Source organism: Anomalospiza imberbis, unplaced genomic scaffold (genome assembly GCF_031753505.1).
Source record: "Anomalospiza imberbis isolate Cuckoo-Finch-1a 21T00152 unplaced genomic scaffold, ASM3175350v1 scaffold_44, whole genome shotgun sequence".
In the NCBI taxonomy this organism is placed as follows: Eukaryota; Metazoa; Chordata; class Aves; order Passeriformes; family Viduidae; genus Anomalospiza; species Anomalospiza imberbis.
The window spans coordinates 399,002-415,013 of NW_027100049.1; the positions used below are offsets into that span (position 1 = coordinate 399,002).

A 16,012-nucleotide genomic window follows, 5' to 3' on the forward strand; every position below is an offset into this window, starting at 1 on the left:
GTTCCTTGAGTTCCTTTAAAGCCACGGAGAGCGCAGCCCCTCATTGACACAGTCTGTGGCCACAGGGAAGGTGGAGGGAAACAAAACGAGGTATGGCACAAATGATGGCATTTCTTTGTGGATAATATTGAAAAAGTAAAAGAAATCCCATAACCAAACCAACAAGAAGTATCAAAGATGACTTTTAGTACAAGTGATTTGCAGAAATTGGCCAGCAGTTTAATGTTTCCGAAACCATCCAGTCATCAGTTTCCACACTGCAGCTTTGAGCTCCTGGTTCCTCAGGCTGTAGATGAGGGGGTTCAGGGCTGGAGGCACCACCGAGTACAGAACTGACAGGGCCAGATCCAGGGATGGGGACGAGATGGAGGGCGGCTTCAGGTAGGCAAACACTGCAGTGCTGATAAACAGAGAGACCACGGCCAGGTGAGGGAGGCACGTGGAAAAGGCTTTGTGCCGTCCCTGCTCAGAGGGGATCCTCAGCACGGCCCTGAAGATCTGCACATAGGAGAAAACAATGAACACAAAACAGCCAAGTCCTAAACAGGCACTAACAGCAAGAAGCCCAAGTTCCCTGAGGTAGGATTTGGAGCAGGAGAGCTTGAGGATCTGTGGGATTTCACAGAAGAACTGGCCCAGGGCATTGCCATGGCACAGGGGCAGGGAAAATGTATTGGCTGTGTGCAGCAGTGAATAGAGAAAGGCACTGGCCCAGGCAGCTGCTGCCATGTGGGCACAAGCTCTGCTGCCCAGGAGGGTCCCGTAGTGCAGGGGTTTGCAGATGGACACGTAGCGGTCGTAGCACATGATGGTCAGGAGGGAAAGCTCTGCTCCCATGAAGAAGATAAGAAGAAACACCTGTGCAGCACATCCTGAGTAAGAGATGGTGCTGGTGTCCCAGAGGGAATTGTGCATGGCTTTGGGGACAGTGGTGCAGATGGAGCCCAGGTCGCTGAGGGCCAGGTTGAGCAGGAAGAAGAACATGGGCGTGTGCAGGTGGTGGCCGCAGGCTACGGCGCTGATGATGAGGCCGTTGCCCAGGAGGGCAGCCAGGGAGATGCCCAGGAAGAGGCAGAAGTGCAGGAGCTGCAGCTGCCGCGTGTCTGCCAGTGCCAGCAGGAGGAAGTAGCTGATGGAGCTGCTGTTGGACATTGGCTGTGGCTGCACATGGGGACCTGTTCATGGAGAAAGGACAGAGAAGAGTTAGAGGAGATACCTGAAACCAAAACCAAAGCCATTTCCCATACACCCTCCTCTGTAACACACACGGACACTCTTCTGTGTTTAAGAGTTTAGAGGTTTTAATTTTAAGCTCCCACCATGTCTCTCCTGCTATTCTTGGATATCAGAAACACTCAACATTCCTGCCTCCTTCTGGTAGAACAGAGTTCCCTGAGGGAAGTTTATGAGTGGAGACTGAAGGGAGATGGTCTGTCACTTCATTCTCTTTGGAGTTTCTCTGGGCTTTCACTTTTTCAAATGACGGATGTTCACACTCTCATGTTTCTTTTAAAAACACTACGGTGCTACTGAGACAGATGGATCCACCACAGCCCAGCTCCACATTTGTAGCCAAGGACTCACGTTGCTCATTTCACCAACTCAGCAGAATTTTCAGTGTCAAAAAACCTCTGCCATTCCCCATCAATCTTATAACTCAGAGATGATCTAGTACAGGTTTGCATCCTGGATTGGAGCTCCCAGCTTGGACTGAAATCTCAGGGAGACTTCCAAGTGTCCTTCTGATGGCACTGGATGCAGGGAGATGCAGCTCCTTCCCTGGCTTCACTGACAGCACTGCCCAGAGCCGGGCACTGGGGACAGCTGTGTCACCCTGAGCCAGCTGTGCCCCCTCCCAGAGCCCCCAGTGCCGGGCAGCTGCTCCCAGCCCTGTGCTCTGCAGAGGGAACTGGGCCCGGGGCTGCAGAGCTGCCCCACGGCTCTGCTGCAGCTCTGCCTGCACAGGAGGGGCTGCACGCCTTGGAGCCCCGGCCCTGAGGGCAGAGGCTTGGCTGGGGGGACAGGAGGGAGGGGGCTTGTTCAGAGGGAGGGGCTGCACTGGAGGGGATCCTCTGGGCATCTCTAAACTCTCCCTGCCACAGCATTTCTGGGTTTTGCTTTCTCTCCTTCCCTGATCTTCTCTCTGCTTCCTGGGGATTTTCCTCCTGCGGGTGTTTCCCTGTGCCTGAGCTCTCCCTGCCAGCACTCACAGACCCCAAATCTCTGTGCACGCTCCTTGGCCTGACAGAACCCTGCCTGTTTGCAGGGCACTGGCTGGGGGCAGGTTCTGTTTGCAGCTTGGAGAAAGGACAGCTCAGACTGAGCCTGATGGCTCCAGCAGAGGTGATGCTGGTGCTGTTCATGGGCAGAGTGGCTGAAAGCACATTAGGGATCTCCTGAGAACCTATTGATCACTAAAAGTAGCAGTTCAGATGTCCCAGGCACTTGTCAAAATTCTTATCAATAATTCATAATCATCCTTTAATATTTATCCCTCCATCCCTGCCATTCTCCAATAGTAGGAAACAGAATACAAAGTCTTAGGAAATCTCCTCATTTTAATCAAAATCCTTGTCTTGCAAATATTCTATGACTGATCAGAACCCCTCAGCATATCAGAGCTTCATGAGCATTTCACCGGCCCTGCACCAGAAATACTCAGAGTCGTACTCACAGGGTCTGTGGGCATTGGGATGTTCCAGCTGTAGGAGATCACTCCAGGAGCTGCAGCTGCATTGTCCTGCAGCCAGAGGTTCCTGTGCCAAGGGCTGCCCGTGATTCTGCTCCAGGCACTTCTCAGCACCTTCCCAGCCCTGACTGATGGAAGCTCTCTGTGCCTCTGTGCTGTGCCCGGGCTGGCTGCAGGCAGTGCCCCAGCCCTGCTGGGCTGGGAGAAGAGCTGCTCATCCAGAGAAATGTGCTTTTGAAGCTCTCCTTGCTTTCCAGGATCACCCACTGTGCCAGGAGCCCGGCCCAGCTCAGCAGCACAGACACAGCACAAGGACTTTAATGACCCTCTGGGGCTTTGTGCTCAGGCCCTGAACATCAGGCCCTGAGAGAGACCTGCAGAAACCTCTCCAGAACTCCAAGTCAGAATCCAACTCCAAAGTTTCTTTAACTTTTAATGGATCCCACTGAGGGACACGACTGAGAAAGTGTCCCCAGGCCCCAGGCAGAGCAGAGAACTGGAGGCACTGATGACAGGTGGGGACAAAGAGAAGCCAAGTCTTGGTGCCCTGGGGCACAGCAGGCTCTGTGCCACCAAGGGCTGTCAGGAGACACCTTGTCCTGAGGCACTGGGGCCTCCTGGCACAGCCCCAGCCAGGCTGGGCACTGTCAGCCCCTTGTCCTGCCCTCAGAATCCTCCCCTAACCCACATCCCAGTGGCCTCAAGGATCTGCTGGAAGGAGTCTCTGGGGAGCCTTGCTCAGGAATGGCCCTGGGGGCTCCTTCATGCTCCCAGGGACTGCAGGTTTTTCAAAGCACTTTGGCTTTGGCTTTTGCCTTGGAGTCTCTGAGAGCTTTGTGCAGTCATGGCCTCCAATTATCTGCTGTAATTAGTCCCTGGAGAGGCTTTGTCAGGAACAACACTCAGTGGGGCTCATTAATGCTTCAAGGTGCTTCAGTTCTTTTAAGGTGCTTGGTGTTTCCCTTTTGCTACAGATTCTGTGAGAAAGATTGTGCAGTCACAGCCTGAAATTATCTGTTTTAATTAGTCCCTTGAGAGCTTTGTGCTGACACTCAGTGGGGCTCCTTGATGCTTTGAGATACTCAAGGAGTTTAAGTTACTTTGGATTTTCCTTTCCATACTGAGTCCCTGAGAGATTTTTGTGCCATCCTGGCCTCCAGTTCTCTCCTCCATGGAGTCCAGGAGGAGCCTGCGTTGGGGATGGACCTCACTGGCACCCATTAATGGCTTGAGAAACTTTGGGTTTTTTCTCTGACTTTGACTCCTGGACAGGTTTGTGCAATCTCCTCTCAGGCCCTGAGGTTCAAGGGCTCAGCTTCAAATGCACCACGGTTCTCATTAGGATCAAGCAAGTCCTGAGAAGCCATGGCTGTGTGTTGATTTCCCTCTGCTCTAATGCAGTTCATTAAGAAGGTTTCCTTTTACAGTTATGGAGAAACATTTCAAAGAGCTTCTAAGAAATATGTATTCCCATTTTAAAGCGTGTCTTTATTACTGTTCTCTTTAGAGAAGAGGTGATGGCAGCATTCTATGATTGATATTGATGTAGGGCCACTCCTAAGGAGGTCTGGCCAGATCAGAGAAGTTTTACCTTGAGGTCTGACCCAGTGTGGACAACCTTACCCCACATTCCCCAACCCCATATGAGAAACAATTTTAACTTTCAATAATTTAAATGGTTTATTAAGACCTTATCGAAATACAACAGAAGAGTGAATAAAGTAAAGAATACAGCGCCAGGAGCAAAGGATTCTGTCACCATGTGCTCATCTACAAAATGGATGTTCTGTCTTTTATACCTCCAGCCCCTCCCAAAGTCTTGTCAATCCACTCCTCCTTCACTGTCCAGTGGTGGAGATCACTTTCTTACAGCTTGATTGGAGCTCAGGCGCTGCCATAGCAACAAGCCGACCCTCCCAAATGCCCTGACTACTGAGGGCATCCCACGATAACAATGCAAGGGGGAAGGGAAAGATAACTATCCACCTACACAACTTAACATCTACTTAATATTCACCCCTTAATTGTGAGAGTCAACCATAGGATTCCTCATCTGTAACAACCCCCCGTTTTCTGTTTTTACAAGTCATTTTGCTGAAAAATTAAGTAAAAAAAATTCTCTCTCTCTTGAATGAGTCATACTAGCATCTGTTGATGTGGGCAAGGACAGTGGGAACAGGAGGAAAATCTCAGGTTTTCCTTAGACACACTTATTTGGAATGGACAAAAGGGCCTAACAGAGGTCCAGTGTGGCTTTGACTCCCATCTATCATGCCTATGTGGTTGTTACCCATAGTCAGTGTACCTTAGGGGTCCAGAGGCCAGCTCGGTCTCGCCCTCCAGTCCCTGTTGTATTCAAAGACAGTTGGGGAATGACAGTGATCCGATATGGCCTTTTGTCCCTACCTTACCATGCCTACGGGGTTGCTACCCACAGCAGGGCTATGCCATCTTCTTGGAAGTGAACAAAGGGGTCTTGCCCTGCTTCCTTTGTCTTATTTTCTTAAAGAAGCTGCCCCATTACCTTTTACAGTCCCTTGTGTACTTCCCCTCAACAGGTGCTGGTAATTCTCACCCATGAAAGCAGGAAGACAGTTCTCAAACTGGTTGGTGGAAGCTTGACTTTGGGCGTCTTGCTGTTTTTCTGGTTGTCTTTCAGTCTCTGCTTGAGATTCAATCTCATTTCACCTTGTCTGGATGTTATGTGTAGTCGATTCTTTGTGTTTTTCCTGCTGGGCCTTTAACTCTGTTGGCATGAGTCCATCTGTGGGCATGAGTCTATCCCCACTCTGCAGTTCACACGGCTGATTTGGTGGTGAGCAGTTCCTGAATGGGACCTTCCCACTGAGGAGTTAAAGGCTGATCCCTCCATGACTTGATCATCACCCAATCGCCAGGATTAATATTATGGATTCTGAAATCCAGGGTGGCTGTTTGAGGAATTGCCCCTTTATGTCTTAGCCCTTCTAAGGTTTCTGCTATAGACATAACGTATTTCTTGGCATTGGCTTCCCCTTCCTCATAGGTGGCAACCCTCTGGGGTGGGGTCAAAAAGGGTAACCCAAACATCATTTCATAGGGTGAGACCCCCAGATCTGACTGGGGTTGGGTTCTAAATCTTAATAAGGAAAAAGGGAGACATTTTATCCATGACATTCGGGTTTCAATCATTAGCTTATCTAGAGCTCTTTTAAGAGTTTGATTCATCCTCTCAGTGTGACCAGAACTCTGTGGATGCCATGGAGTGTGTAATTCCCATTTACTCCCAGGGTTTGAACAACTTTTTGCAATATTTTAGAGGTGAAATGAGTTCCTTGGTGTCATGATCCGCTTGTGCGGGGTGTCGTGATGGTTCTTTTCACCGATCCCAAAAGTGCAAAAAGGCAAACAACAAGGGACTATCAGTTAATCACAACAAATGCACCTTTATTAGGGGCCAAAGCAGTAAATGCGATAGTGGGGATCAGAAAGGAGATAAAAGTAGAGAGAGAGAGAGAAAAGAGGGGGATGGGAATAGCTACCAACACAGGCGAGATCCTCACTGGTCCGGACGATGGGGATTCGTCTGGTCGTGTCGGGGAAGTCTTCAAAATTCTGGTCAACTCAGGGGTCCAGTTATACTCCACGGAGGAAAAAAGGGGGGAATGTGCAGGACAATGAGAGTCTATTGTAATTGCTGCAGGGGAATAGGTGAGTCCACTGAAACCACCAAAGCAGGACAAACACAATGAAGAATAAGTCCATTGGAATTACTGAAGAAGAACAGGTCATGTCATTAGTGGTTTCCCCACTCCCTGTGGCAGGGGTCTCAGTCTCAGACCTTAGGAGGAGGGTTTTCCATCTCTGTCCGTCTGTCACAGTGGTAACGGGGCAGATGAGAGGTCTTCAGTGAGAGACCACTAGGGTCACCCCAAAGTTCATTCAGCTTCAAAAGGCGAGTGGGCAAATATGCAGTAGACCGTTCCTTGCTGGGTTCATGGAGGTCCTTGCTGATTCCTTGCCAAATCCGTGCCAATTCCTTGCCAAGTCCTTGCCAGGCCTTGTTCGGAACAGCTAACGTAACGGTGCACGAACTGCACCTGCACTGCCGCTCTCTCCAAGCCAGAACTGTAGTGGAGGAAGGGGGTTTCTCCTCGTGGCAATCGGTAGGCAAAAGTGGGGGCTTCAGAGGGCCTTACACTTGGCCTGAATCAATCCTGTTCAACATCCCATATCGGGGAATGATTGATTCTAGAAGTGTTTTACTCACAACATTGGCATTGGGTTTAACCGTGGGTACCGCCTCTACCCAATGAGTCAGGTCACCTACTATCACTAGTAAAAACTTCCACCGTTGTACCTGGGGAAGCTCGGTAAAGTCTACTTGGATGTTTTGAAAGGGCTGTAAGGCTAGTTCTCGCCCTCCCCTGGTGTTTTCCTCATGACCTTCTCATTTACTTGTTGGCATATCTCACACCTTTCAATTACCTGCTTAGCTATCCAAAAAATTCCTATGCAGCCCCAGTCCCTTAGTAATTGATCACTTAGTGCTTGTGTACCCCAGTGTGTTGTTCCATGTATGCCTTCTAGCATTTTCCTGGCAAGGGGTTTATTCAACATTTGCCTCCCATCTGCTAATATCCACTTCCCTTTGTTTTCTTTCTTGGCTCCTGTTTTGAGGAATTCTTTCTCTTCTTTCCTACCGAATACGGGGACTTCTTCCATTTCTCTCATGGGAGTTAATGCTATCATTAGTTTTCCTGTCCCTGATTCAGCTGCATTCTTAGCATCTAAATCTGCTAAATGGTTCCCTCGTGCTTCTTGAGTTACCCCTTTTTTATGTCCTTTAACATATATTGCTGCCACTTCTTCTGGTAATTGTAAAGTTTCTAACACTTCTAAAAGAAGTTTTTAGTTCCTTTCCCCTTGAATTTAATAGCTCACTCTTTTTCCAAATTTTTCCAAAGGTATGCACTACTCCAAAAGCATATTTTGAGTCTGTATATATTGTTTCTCTTTTCTGTGTGAATATTTCCAGAGCTCACTTTAGGGCATACAACTCACATGCTTGGGCTGACCAGTTGGAAGGTGACTTTCCTTTTTCTAGGGCCACTAACTCTTCATCTGCTATAGCCTACCCCAATACCCTGTGCCCTGGATTACCCATGAAAATCCATCGATGTACAATCGTTTTCCACCTTGGAGTGGTTGATCTGTTAGGTCCTCTCTTACTTTAGTTTGATAGTTTATAACTTCTAGGCAATTATATATTAATTCCTCACCTGGTTTTCCATCTAAAACTGGGCAGGGTTGAGTTGGTTACTCACGACTAGCTCTAAACCATTATCTATTAAGATGGCTTCATATTTTAGTACTTGGGAATCAGTGAGCCATTTCTCAGCCTTTTAGCTGAGGATACTCCTTACTTAGTGTGGGGTATATATTTTCAGTTTTCCTCCAAAGGTTAATTTTTTGCTTTCTTCTACGAGTAGGGCGCTCGCTGCCACCACCTGAATGTAGGTTGGCCACCCCCAGCTGACAGGGTCTTGCAGTTTTGATAAATAGGCCACTGGTTTCCTGGATCCTCCCCGGTCCTGGGCTAACACTCCATGTGCTGCCCCTTTTTCTATATCCACAAACAGATAGAAGGGTTTGTCTAAGGCAGGAAGACTCAGTGCTGCTGCACTGACTAATTTTTGCTTTAAAGCTTCAAAATTTGCTTGTCGTCTTCTTCCCACCTAATCTCTTCTTCTACTAACTTTTCATACAAGAACCTGATGGCCTGCGTGTATCCTTCAATCCATAGCCTATGATATCCCAACAGGCCTAAAAACCTTCTGACTTCTCTCTTAGTTTTTGGTCATGGGAGTGAGGCTATCCCTGCAATTCTTTCAGGGTTCAGCCGCCGGCTCCCTTGACAAATCACATGTCCTAGGCATTTTACTTCCCTCCCTACAAATTGGAGTTTCCCTTTTGATACTCAAAGTCCTTGGTCCCCCCAGAAATTTACCAGTGCTGTGGTGGATTCTCGAACTTTGAGATACCCTGAGAGGAGCCCAGTGCTCCTTGCTCCCCTGTGCTGACACGTGAGTGTTTGTCTGGTTTCGGGATGGCCCTGGCTGTGTGAGGGGTGCTACGTGGACACGAGACAGCCGGTCCTGTCCCGCTGGGTCCCAGCAGTGCCTCACAGCAGTCCTGCATCCACGTCAGGATGCTGGGCAAAGAGAGGTCCTGGAAGCTGAGGCAGCTGATTTTAAGCTTGTGCAGGTGCCTACAGGCCAAGGCGAATGGTGTTCCCTCAGGATATAGCAGTCCTGAGGGGTCTCCCTCATTCAAAGAAATCGGCAGACAAATGCATTGTCAGCCAAAAGCCCTTTTATTGACCTGGCAGGAGGGCAGGGGTCTGCACCCCACTAAAGTGTTTCTCTGCCACATATAAATTTCAGTGGGTTGATGTAGGAGTTGTATCAAAATCACCATCCATCTTTACACTGCTGAGGTGATTCCATAGGCAGGCGGTTGGAAATACATTGTGTCAGATTCCCATACTTGAAGCTGATGTCCAGGCCCTGGCCAGGAGCGGTCTCGATGCCCCAGAGCAGCACAAAGTCTTCCTCAGGGCTTCCCTGCACAGGGCTGATTCCACACTTGCCCTTAGTTCTTCTGGTAGACTGTGTCTAAAGCTTTTTGTCAGGTCACTCTCATGTCAAGTTAGGCCATCAGGTTTTTGTTATGCTAACTGGTGCTAAGTACTTAGGCATGTCTGTGCTAATTACTTGTTTACTCATGTGAATTGCTTGTGCTTACTTATGTCAAACCAAGGCCTTGTTCCATCCCCAAAGGTGCCTGAGGCCACCCGCTCCTTGTGGCACCAGTTGCTTTCCTGTGGAATGTTCTCCCTCCCCAGGGTAAAGAGGGAGCTGCAGAAAGAGCTTGCCAGGCTGCTCTCCATCCTTTCCCAGCACTCCTGGTGAAGTGGAGAAGTCCGAGCTGAGCGCAAAGGTGCAAATGGAGCAGCCGTGCACAGGAAGGCTCGGTGGGAAGGATGATCCAGGATCCATAGGCCTGGCAGCCTGAGCGTGCTCCAGGGGAAGGCCTTGGAGCAGATCCTCCTGAGTGCCATCCCACGGCACCTGCAGGGAACCAGGGCGTCTGCTGGAGGGTGGGAAAGCTCTGCGGTGGGACGGGAACAGCTGGGGCTCCTGGCGGGGTGTTGAGGGCTTCTGTGTGGGAGTTTGGGGGGCTGGTGTTGGTGGGGTGTTGGAGAAGGAGTTGTCTGAAAGGTGAGAGGTCTAGGCTGGAATTTGAGTCAGTTTGAAGGCAGCATCTGTGCTTTGGCACAGCTTTGGTTACGGAGGCCAGAAGGAATATCTGTGACTTTTCCTCCTCATGGTCCTGATACTCCTGCAGGGAACAAGAGGGGAGAGCTGTACTTTACTGGCCACTCAGATCTCTGTACCAGGGGGAGGATTAGCCCTTTTGCCATCTACTCATTTCTTTGGGATACTTTTGTAACACCGAGTGGACTTTCATTTCTTGAGAGCGTTTATTCCTTATGAGAATTAGGATATTATCATCCCTTTCTAGTAAACCAAAGAATGGCCCTTAGTTTTTCCCTTTTTTTGTGTAGTGCTCTGTTCTGTAAAGTGACCCTCAGTGGATGAGGTTAAGGCAAATGAGTTGCTGCTTTGAGATGGGAAGCAAAATTCCAAGTCTTCACCTCCTCAGGCCATCCCAATTAATTTGGGAAGTTTGCAACTTTTAGGAACTGCTTGAGTTGAGCAACGGGAAGTAAAGCTTTCCTGAATTGAGGATTCTTACTTGCCAGATTCTTCTGTGCCTTCGCCGCTGAGGTGGTTTTGTGCTGAAGGCAGAAACTTCAATGAGAAAATAATTTCAGCATGGAGTAAGAGCTTCTGACAGAGACCAAGTGTTGTCAGCGTTGCTCCAGGTGCTCCTGCCAACAGTCCCTGCAGGCAGGAGCGCAGCCCCCAATGCACGTGGGCTTTGGCTCCCTCTGGCACAGAAGCCCCCCACGGGCACAGGTCTCTGGGGCAGGAGACGGGCACCGGTGCTGCCAGGGCTCGGGGGGTGGCAGGTCTGCTTGGGCAGGGACCCTGCCACACCTGCTGATGTCAGCGCTCCCCGGGCCCCAGGCGTCAGAGCAGCATTCCTGCCCTGGCCCACACGTTCCTTGTCTGTGTCACACCCGCGGGTTTAGGATGGCCACCAGCCGGGACGTGTCCCAAGGAGGCCGTGCCAGCTTCTGTGAAGGCCCCGTGCCCTTCCCAGCGCGGCTGCGTCGGCAGCCCTGGGGGCTCCTTCTGCTGCCCTGAGCCCGCAGAGCAGGGCAGCGTTTGCTGATGGTTTGAGCCGTTCCTAAAGATCCTGTTGGGCTGTCTTAGACACTTGGGGTGAGGGATTCCTTCCAACCTGAGCCACTTTGGGTGGGCTGGGGGCGGCCCCAGGGCAGGGGGCAGTGTGTGCAGGGGCCCTTTGTGACACGGTGCAGCACGTGTCACAAAGCTGGGACTGGGCAGCAGGCTGGGCTCCACTTGGATCAGCAGCAGCTGGAAACCTCTGGGCATCTCCATTTTCTGCTGCTGCTCAGAAGAAACAATGAAGCAAGTCGAAAAATTCTGGTTTCTCTTTCTCCTGGTGGATTTTTTCATTTGATTTGACACTCAGAGGCAATTTCTGTGATGGCCTCTGTCAGTTGATTCTATTTCAGCAGCAGCAGCAGCAGCAACAGGGCTGTGTTTGAGCACTGAAAATGTGGCCTGTGTGGCTTTAATTCCCCGTGACTTAGTGCTCAGGGACTTGAGAGCATTTCAAGATCTGCTAATCATGATGCCTGTGACAAAAAGTCTGAGTTTCCTGTGACAAATGCACTCTGGGTAGCACTGACAAAAAAAGCAGAGAGCCAGACCAACCCTTGGTATCCCTCCATTTCCAGCTGCACAGGGAAAGGTAGAAGAATTTAGAGATGCTGACAATGAAAATGAAGTCTTCAAAAAGGCCACTTTATTGTTGAAGCACGTTGGAAGTTTGATCACCCTGAAACAGAGGAAGCTGAAATGAGCAAAGGGGTCCTGTGTGGGACCCGCAGGTCTGACTGCACTGGGGCACAGCGAGCCCTGTTTTCCCTATGGGCTCCCCAGTGTTCAGGCTGAGAGCAGTGTCGAAGATGAGGCAGCAGCACAAACCTGAACTCAGTGAAAAAAGGCTGAGCAAAGTTCAGCCAACAAGGAGAAGTATTTTTGGGGGGATTCCTAATAAAAAAACATAGGAATGACATACTGAAATCTTTCCCGTCTTGTCAATATCTTCTTTCATTAGTTCATGATTCCCAGAGTGAAGAAACATCCAACAGCAGCTCCATCAGCCACTTCCTCCTGCTGGCACTGGCAGACACGCGGCAGCTGCAGCTCCTGCACTTCTGCCTCTTCCTGGGCATCTCCCTGGCTGCCCTCCTGGGCAACGGCCTCATCATCAGCGCCGTAGCCTGCGGCCACCACCTGCACACGCCCATGTTCTTCTTCCTGCTCAACCTGGCCCTCAGCGACCTGGGCTCCATCTGCACCACTGTCCCCAAAGCCATGCACAATTCCCTCTGGGACACCAGCACCATCTCCTACACAGTATGTGCTGCACAGGTATTTTTTTTTGTCTTTTTCATGTCAGCAGAGCTTTTCCTCCTGACCATCATGTGCTACGACCACTACGTGTCCATCTGCAAACCCCTGCACTACGGGACCCTCCTGGGCAGCAGAGTTGTGCCCACATGGCAGCAGCTGCCTGGGCCAGTGCCTTTCTCAATGCTCTGCTGCACACGGCCAATACATTTTCCCTGCCCCTGTGCCATAGCAATGCCCTGGGCCAGTTCTTCTGTGAAATCCCACAGATCCTCAAGCTCTCCTGCTCACACTTCTACCTCAGGGAACTTGGGCTTCTTGCAGTTAGTGCCTGTTTGGCATTTGGCTGTTTTGTGTTCATTGTTTTCTCCTATGTGCAGATCTTCAGGGCCGTGCTGAGGATCCCCTCTGAGCAGGGACGGCACAAAGCCTTTTCCACCTGCCTCCCTCACCTGGCCGTGGTCTCCCTGTTCCTCAGCACTGGCACTCTTGCCTACCTGAAGCCCTCCTCCATGTCCTCCCCATCCCTGGACCTGTCAGTGTCTGTTCTGTACTCGGTGGTGCCTCCAGCCCTGAATCCCCTCATCTACAGCCTGAGGAACCAGGAGCTCAAGGCTGCAGTGTGGACACTGATGACTGGATGGTTTCGGGAACATTAAACTGCTGGCCAATTTCTGCAAAACACTTCTAATAAATGTCATCTTTGATACTTTTTGTTGTTTTCCTTTTCGAGGTTCTTTTTCTTTGCTTCACATTTTAATGTTGTCCACAAAGAAACGTCAAGAGCCCCTGTTTGCATTGCACACAGCAGGCGGGAGCACCCCCATGCTGCTGCTGTGGGGACATGAACCTGAGGGAGCACAAATGCCATCAGTCCCTGGGGCCAGGAAGGGCTGGGGGACACCAGGGAAACCACTCAGCTTTGTCCTGGCCTCTGCAGTCAGCCAGAAAGTTTGTTCCCATCAGCTGGGAGTTTCCTGTTCCACTGCAGATGCTGCTGCTCAGAGCCAGGGCTGCCTGGCAGCCACCCCCAAACTTCCCTGAGCATTTCCTTGGCTTCACCTTTGCTTTCTTTACTCTTCCTCCTACAAATTTATTTCTCTTCCTCACCCCTCTTCCCTCCCATGCAAACAGCCCATCCCTGTTTGCCCTTTCCTCTCTGGCCCCACTCCCTATTCCAGTTCCTGACTTGGCACCATGGGAACGTCCCTTGGGGAGCAGGATCATCCCACAAGTGCTGCAGGAATTGTCTGCAGGCTCCTGCAGTGCCTCGTGCTGCTCCCTTGCCAGAGGCAGCCCAGGCCAGGGGGGCACATCTGGGCTGCTGTGTCTGGCTGTGGGGCTGCCTGTTTTGGGCAGTGAGGAGGGGCTGCAGAGGCTTTGCAGGACTGACAGGATGGGCTTTGGGGCTGTGAGGAGAAGCTGAGGGACCTGGGCTGCTGGAGCTTCTAGAGAGGTGGCCCAGGGCTCCTCCTGCAACTGCTCCAAGGGTGGTTTCAGAGAATCCCAGAATCAGCAAGGCTGGAAAAGACCATGGAGATCATCAAGTCCAACCTGTGCCCTGACACCGCCTTGTCTTCCCTGAGCCTCCTCTTCTCCAGGATAAACAACTGCAGCTCCCTCAGCTGCTCCTCACAGGACTTGAGCTCCAGACCCCTCACCAGCCTTGTTGCCCTTCTCTGGACATGCTCCAGCCCCTACAGGTCCTTCCTAAATTGGGGGTCCCAGAACTGGACACAGCACTCGAGGTGCTGCCCAACCACTGCTGAGCACAGGAGAAGGAAGAATCACTGCCCTGGTCCTGCTGGCCACACCATTCCTGATCCAGGCCAGGAGCCATTGGCCTTCTTGGCCACCGGGCACACTGCTGGCTCATGTCCAGCCTGCTGTCCATCAGTCCCTGCAGGTCCCTTTCTGCCTGGCTGCTGTCCAGCCACTCTGTCCCCAGCCTGTAGCGCTGCAGGGGTTGTTGTTTCCAAAGTGCAGGACCTGGCACATGGACTTGTTAAACCTCACCTTGTTGGATTTGGTTCCTGGATCCAGCCTTTCCAGGGCCCTGTGCAGAACCCTCCTGCCTTCCAGCAGATCAACACCCCCAGACAACTTGGTGTCACCACAGTTCCATGAGGCCCCAGAGTGTCCCAATGGTCTCCATGATTCCATGAGGCCTCCCAGTGTCACAATGTCCCTCTGGTGTCACAAAGTCCCTTGGATCCTTGGTCCCTGCAGTGTCACAATGGCACCGTGGTGCCCCAGGGCCCTGCAGTGTCACAATGGATCCTTGGTTCCATGAGGTCTGGCAGTGCAGCAATGCTCTCCTTGGTTCCCGCTGTCTCCCACACCTCCCACTGTCAGGCTATAGAAGGACACCTGGCTGATGAAGGGGAGTGGGAGTGGGTACCTACTCGAGGAGGTAATAATAAAAATCCCTCTCAACCCCCTCTCCCAAGCCAGGCGCCACTTCAGATTAGGTATGATTCCCTGGATCTGGAGAGTCAGCCAGATGTTTTAGAAGAAAATTATCTGCCCAGTGAGTCTCCCAATTATGATTCATCTGTGAGACAGATCAGCACCTCTAACATCAAAAAGGAAAGAAGGGTGATCGTGGTGGGTGACTCCCTCCTGAGGGGAACAGAGGGCCCCCCCATATGTCGACCAGGCCCACCCCACAGAGAGGTCTGCTGCCTCCCTGGGGCCCGGGTACAGGATATCACTGACACACTGCCTGGGCTGATTCAGCCCTCTGATTATTGCCCACTGCTGATACCCCAGGCTGGCAGTGATGAGATTTGAAAGAGGAATGTCAGGGAAATGAAAAGGGACTTTAGGGCATTGGGTCAGGTGGATAATAGGACAGGGGCACAGACAGTCTTTTCCTCAGTCCCTCTGGAGTCTGAGAAAAATGGTGAAAGCAATAGGAGAGCTCACATTATCAATGAGTGGCTCAAGGGTTGGTGTCATTGGCCAAATTTGGGATTCTTTAATCATGGGGCAACTTTTACAGCACCTGGCCTGCTTGGACCAGACGGGCTCCATCTTTCTGTGAAGGGCAGAAGAATTTTAACTCATGAACTGGCAGAACTTGTTGAGAGGGCTTTAAACTAGCTCTGAAGGGGAGGGGATGCAGCTGGTTTGTCTGGAAGCAGGCTCGTTGGTGGTAAGCCTGAGTTAGGGGTGAAATCAGCAGCCCAGCTGAGGTGCATGTACACCAATGCACACAGCATGGGTAACAAACAAGAAGAGCTGGAGGCCATGGTGCAGCAGCAGAGCTATGATGTAATTGCCATCACAGAAACAGGGTGGGACAACTCACATGGCTGGAGCGCTGCACTGGATGGCTGCAAGCTCTTCAGGAGAGACAGGAAAGGGAGAAGAGGTGGAGGGGTGGCCCTTTACATTAGGGAGGCTTTTGATGCTACCGATGTTGAAACTTATGATGATGAGTCGAATGTCTATGGGTGAGACTTAGGGGGAAGGCCAACAAGGCTGACATCCTACTGGGAGTCTGTTATCGTCCACCCAGCTGGGAAGAGGTGGACAACCCATTCTATAAGCAGCTAGAGAATGTTTCTGGATCATCAGCCCTTGTTCTTGTAGGCGACTTCAACCTGCTGGACATCTGCTGGGAACTCAATACAGCTGAAAAAAGGCCATCCAGGAAATTTTTAGAGATTGTGGAGGACAATTTTTTGTCGTAGCTGGTGAGTGA

At 50.9% G+C, this 16,012-nt stretch overlaps 2 protein-coding genes and 1 pseudogene across 5 annotated transcripts in view; 1 reads left to right on the plus strand and 2 right to left on the minus strand.

Moving 5' to 3' along the window:
- LOC137466802 (zinc finger protein 271-like) overlaps window positions 1–16,012 on the minus strand; it is a 678,770-nt gene that overhangs the window by 20,997 nt on the left and 641,761 nt on the right. The window lies entirely within an intron of this gene.
- Window positions 167–807, minus strand: LOC137466807 (olfactory receptor 14J1-like). The gene has a single exon (XM_068178465.1). The coding sequence runs from the start codon at window positions 805–807 to the stop codon at window positions 220–222; it is 588 nt and encodes a 195-aa protein (XP_068034566.1). The 3' UTR covers window positions 167–219.
- On the plus strand, window positions 11,856–12,983 carry LOC137466821 (olfactory receptor 14A16-like; annotated as a pseudogene).

Excerpts from the sequence above, each read along its gene's own strand:
- LOC137466807 (XM_068178465.1), bottom strand. The coding sequence starts at position 807 with ATGTGCTACGACCGCTACGTGTCCATCTGCAAACCCCTGCACTACGGG.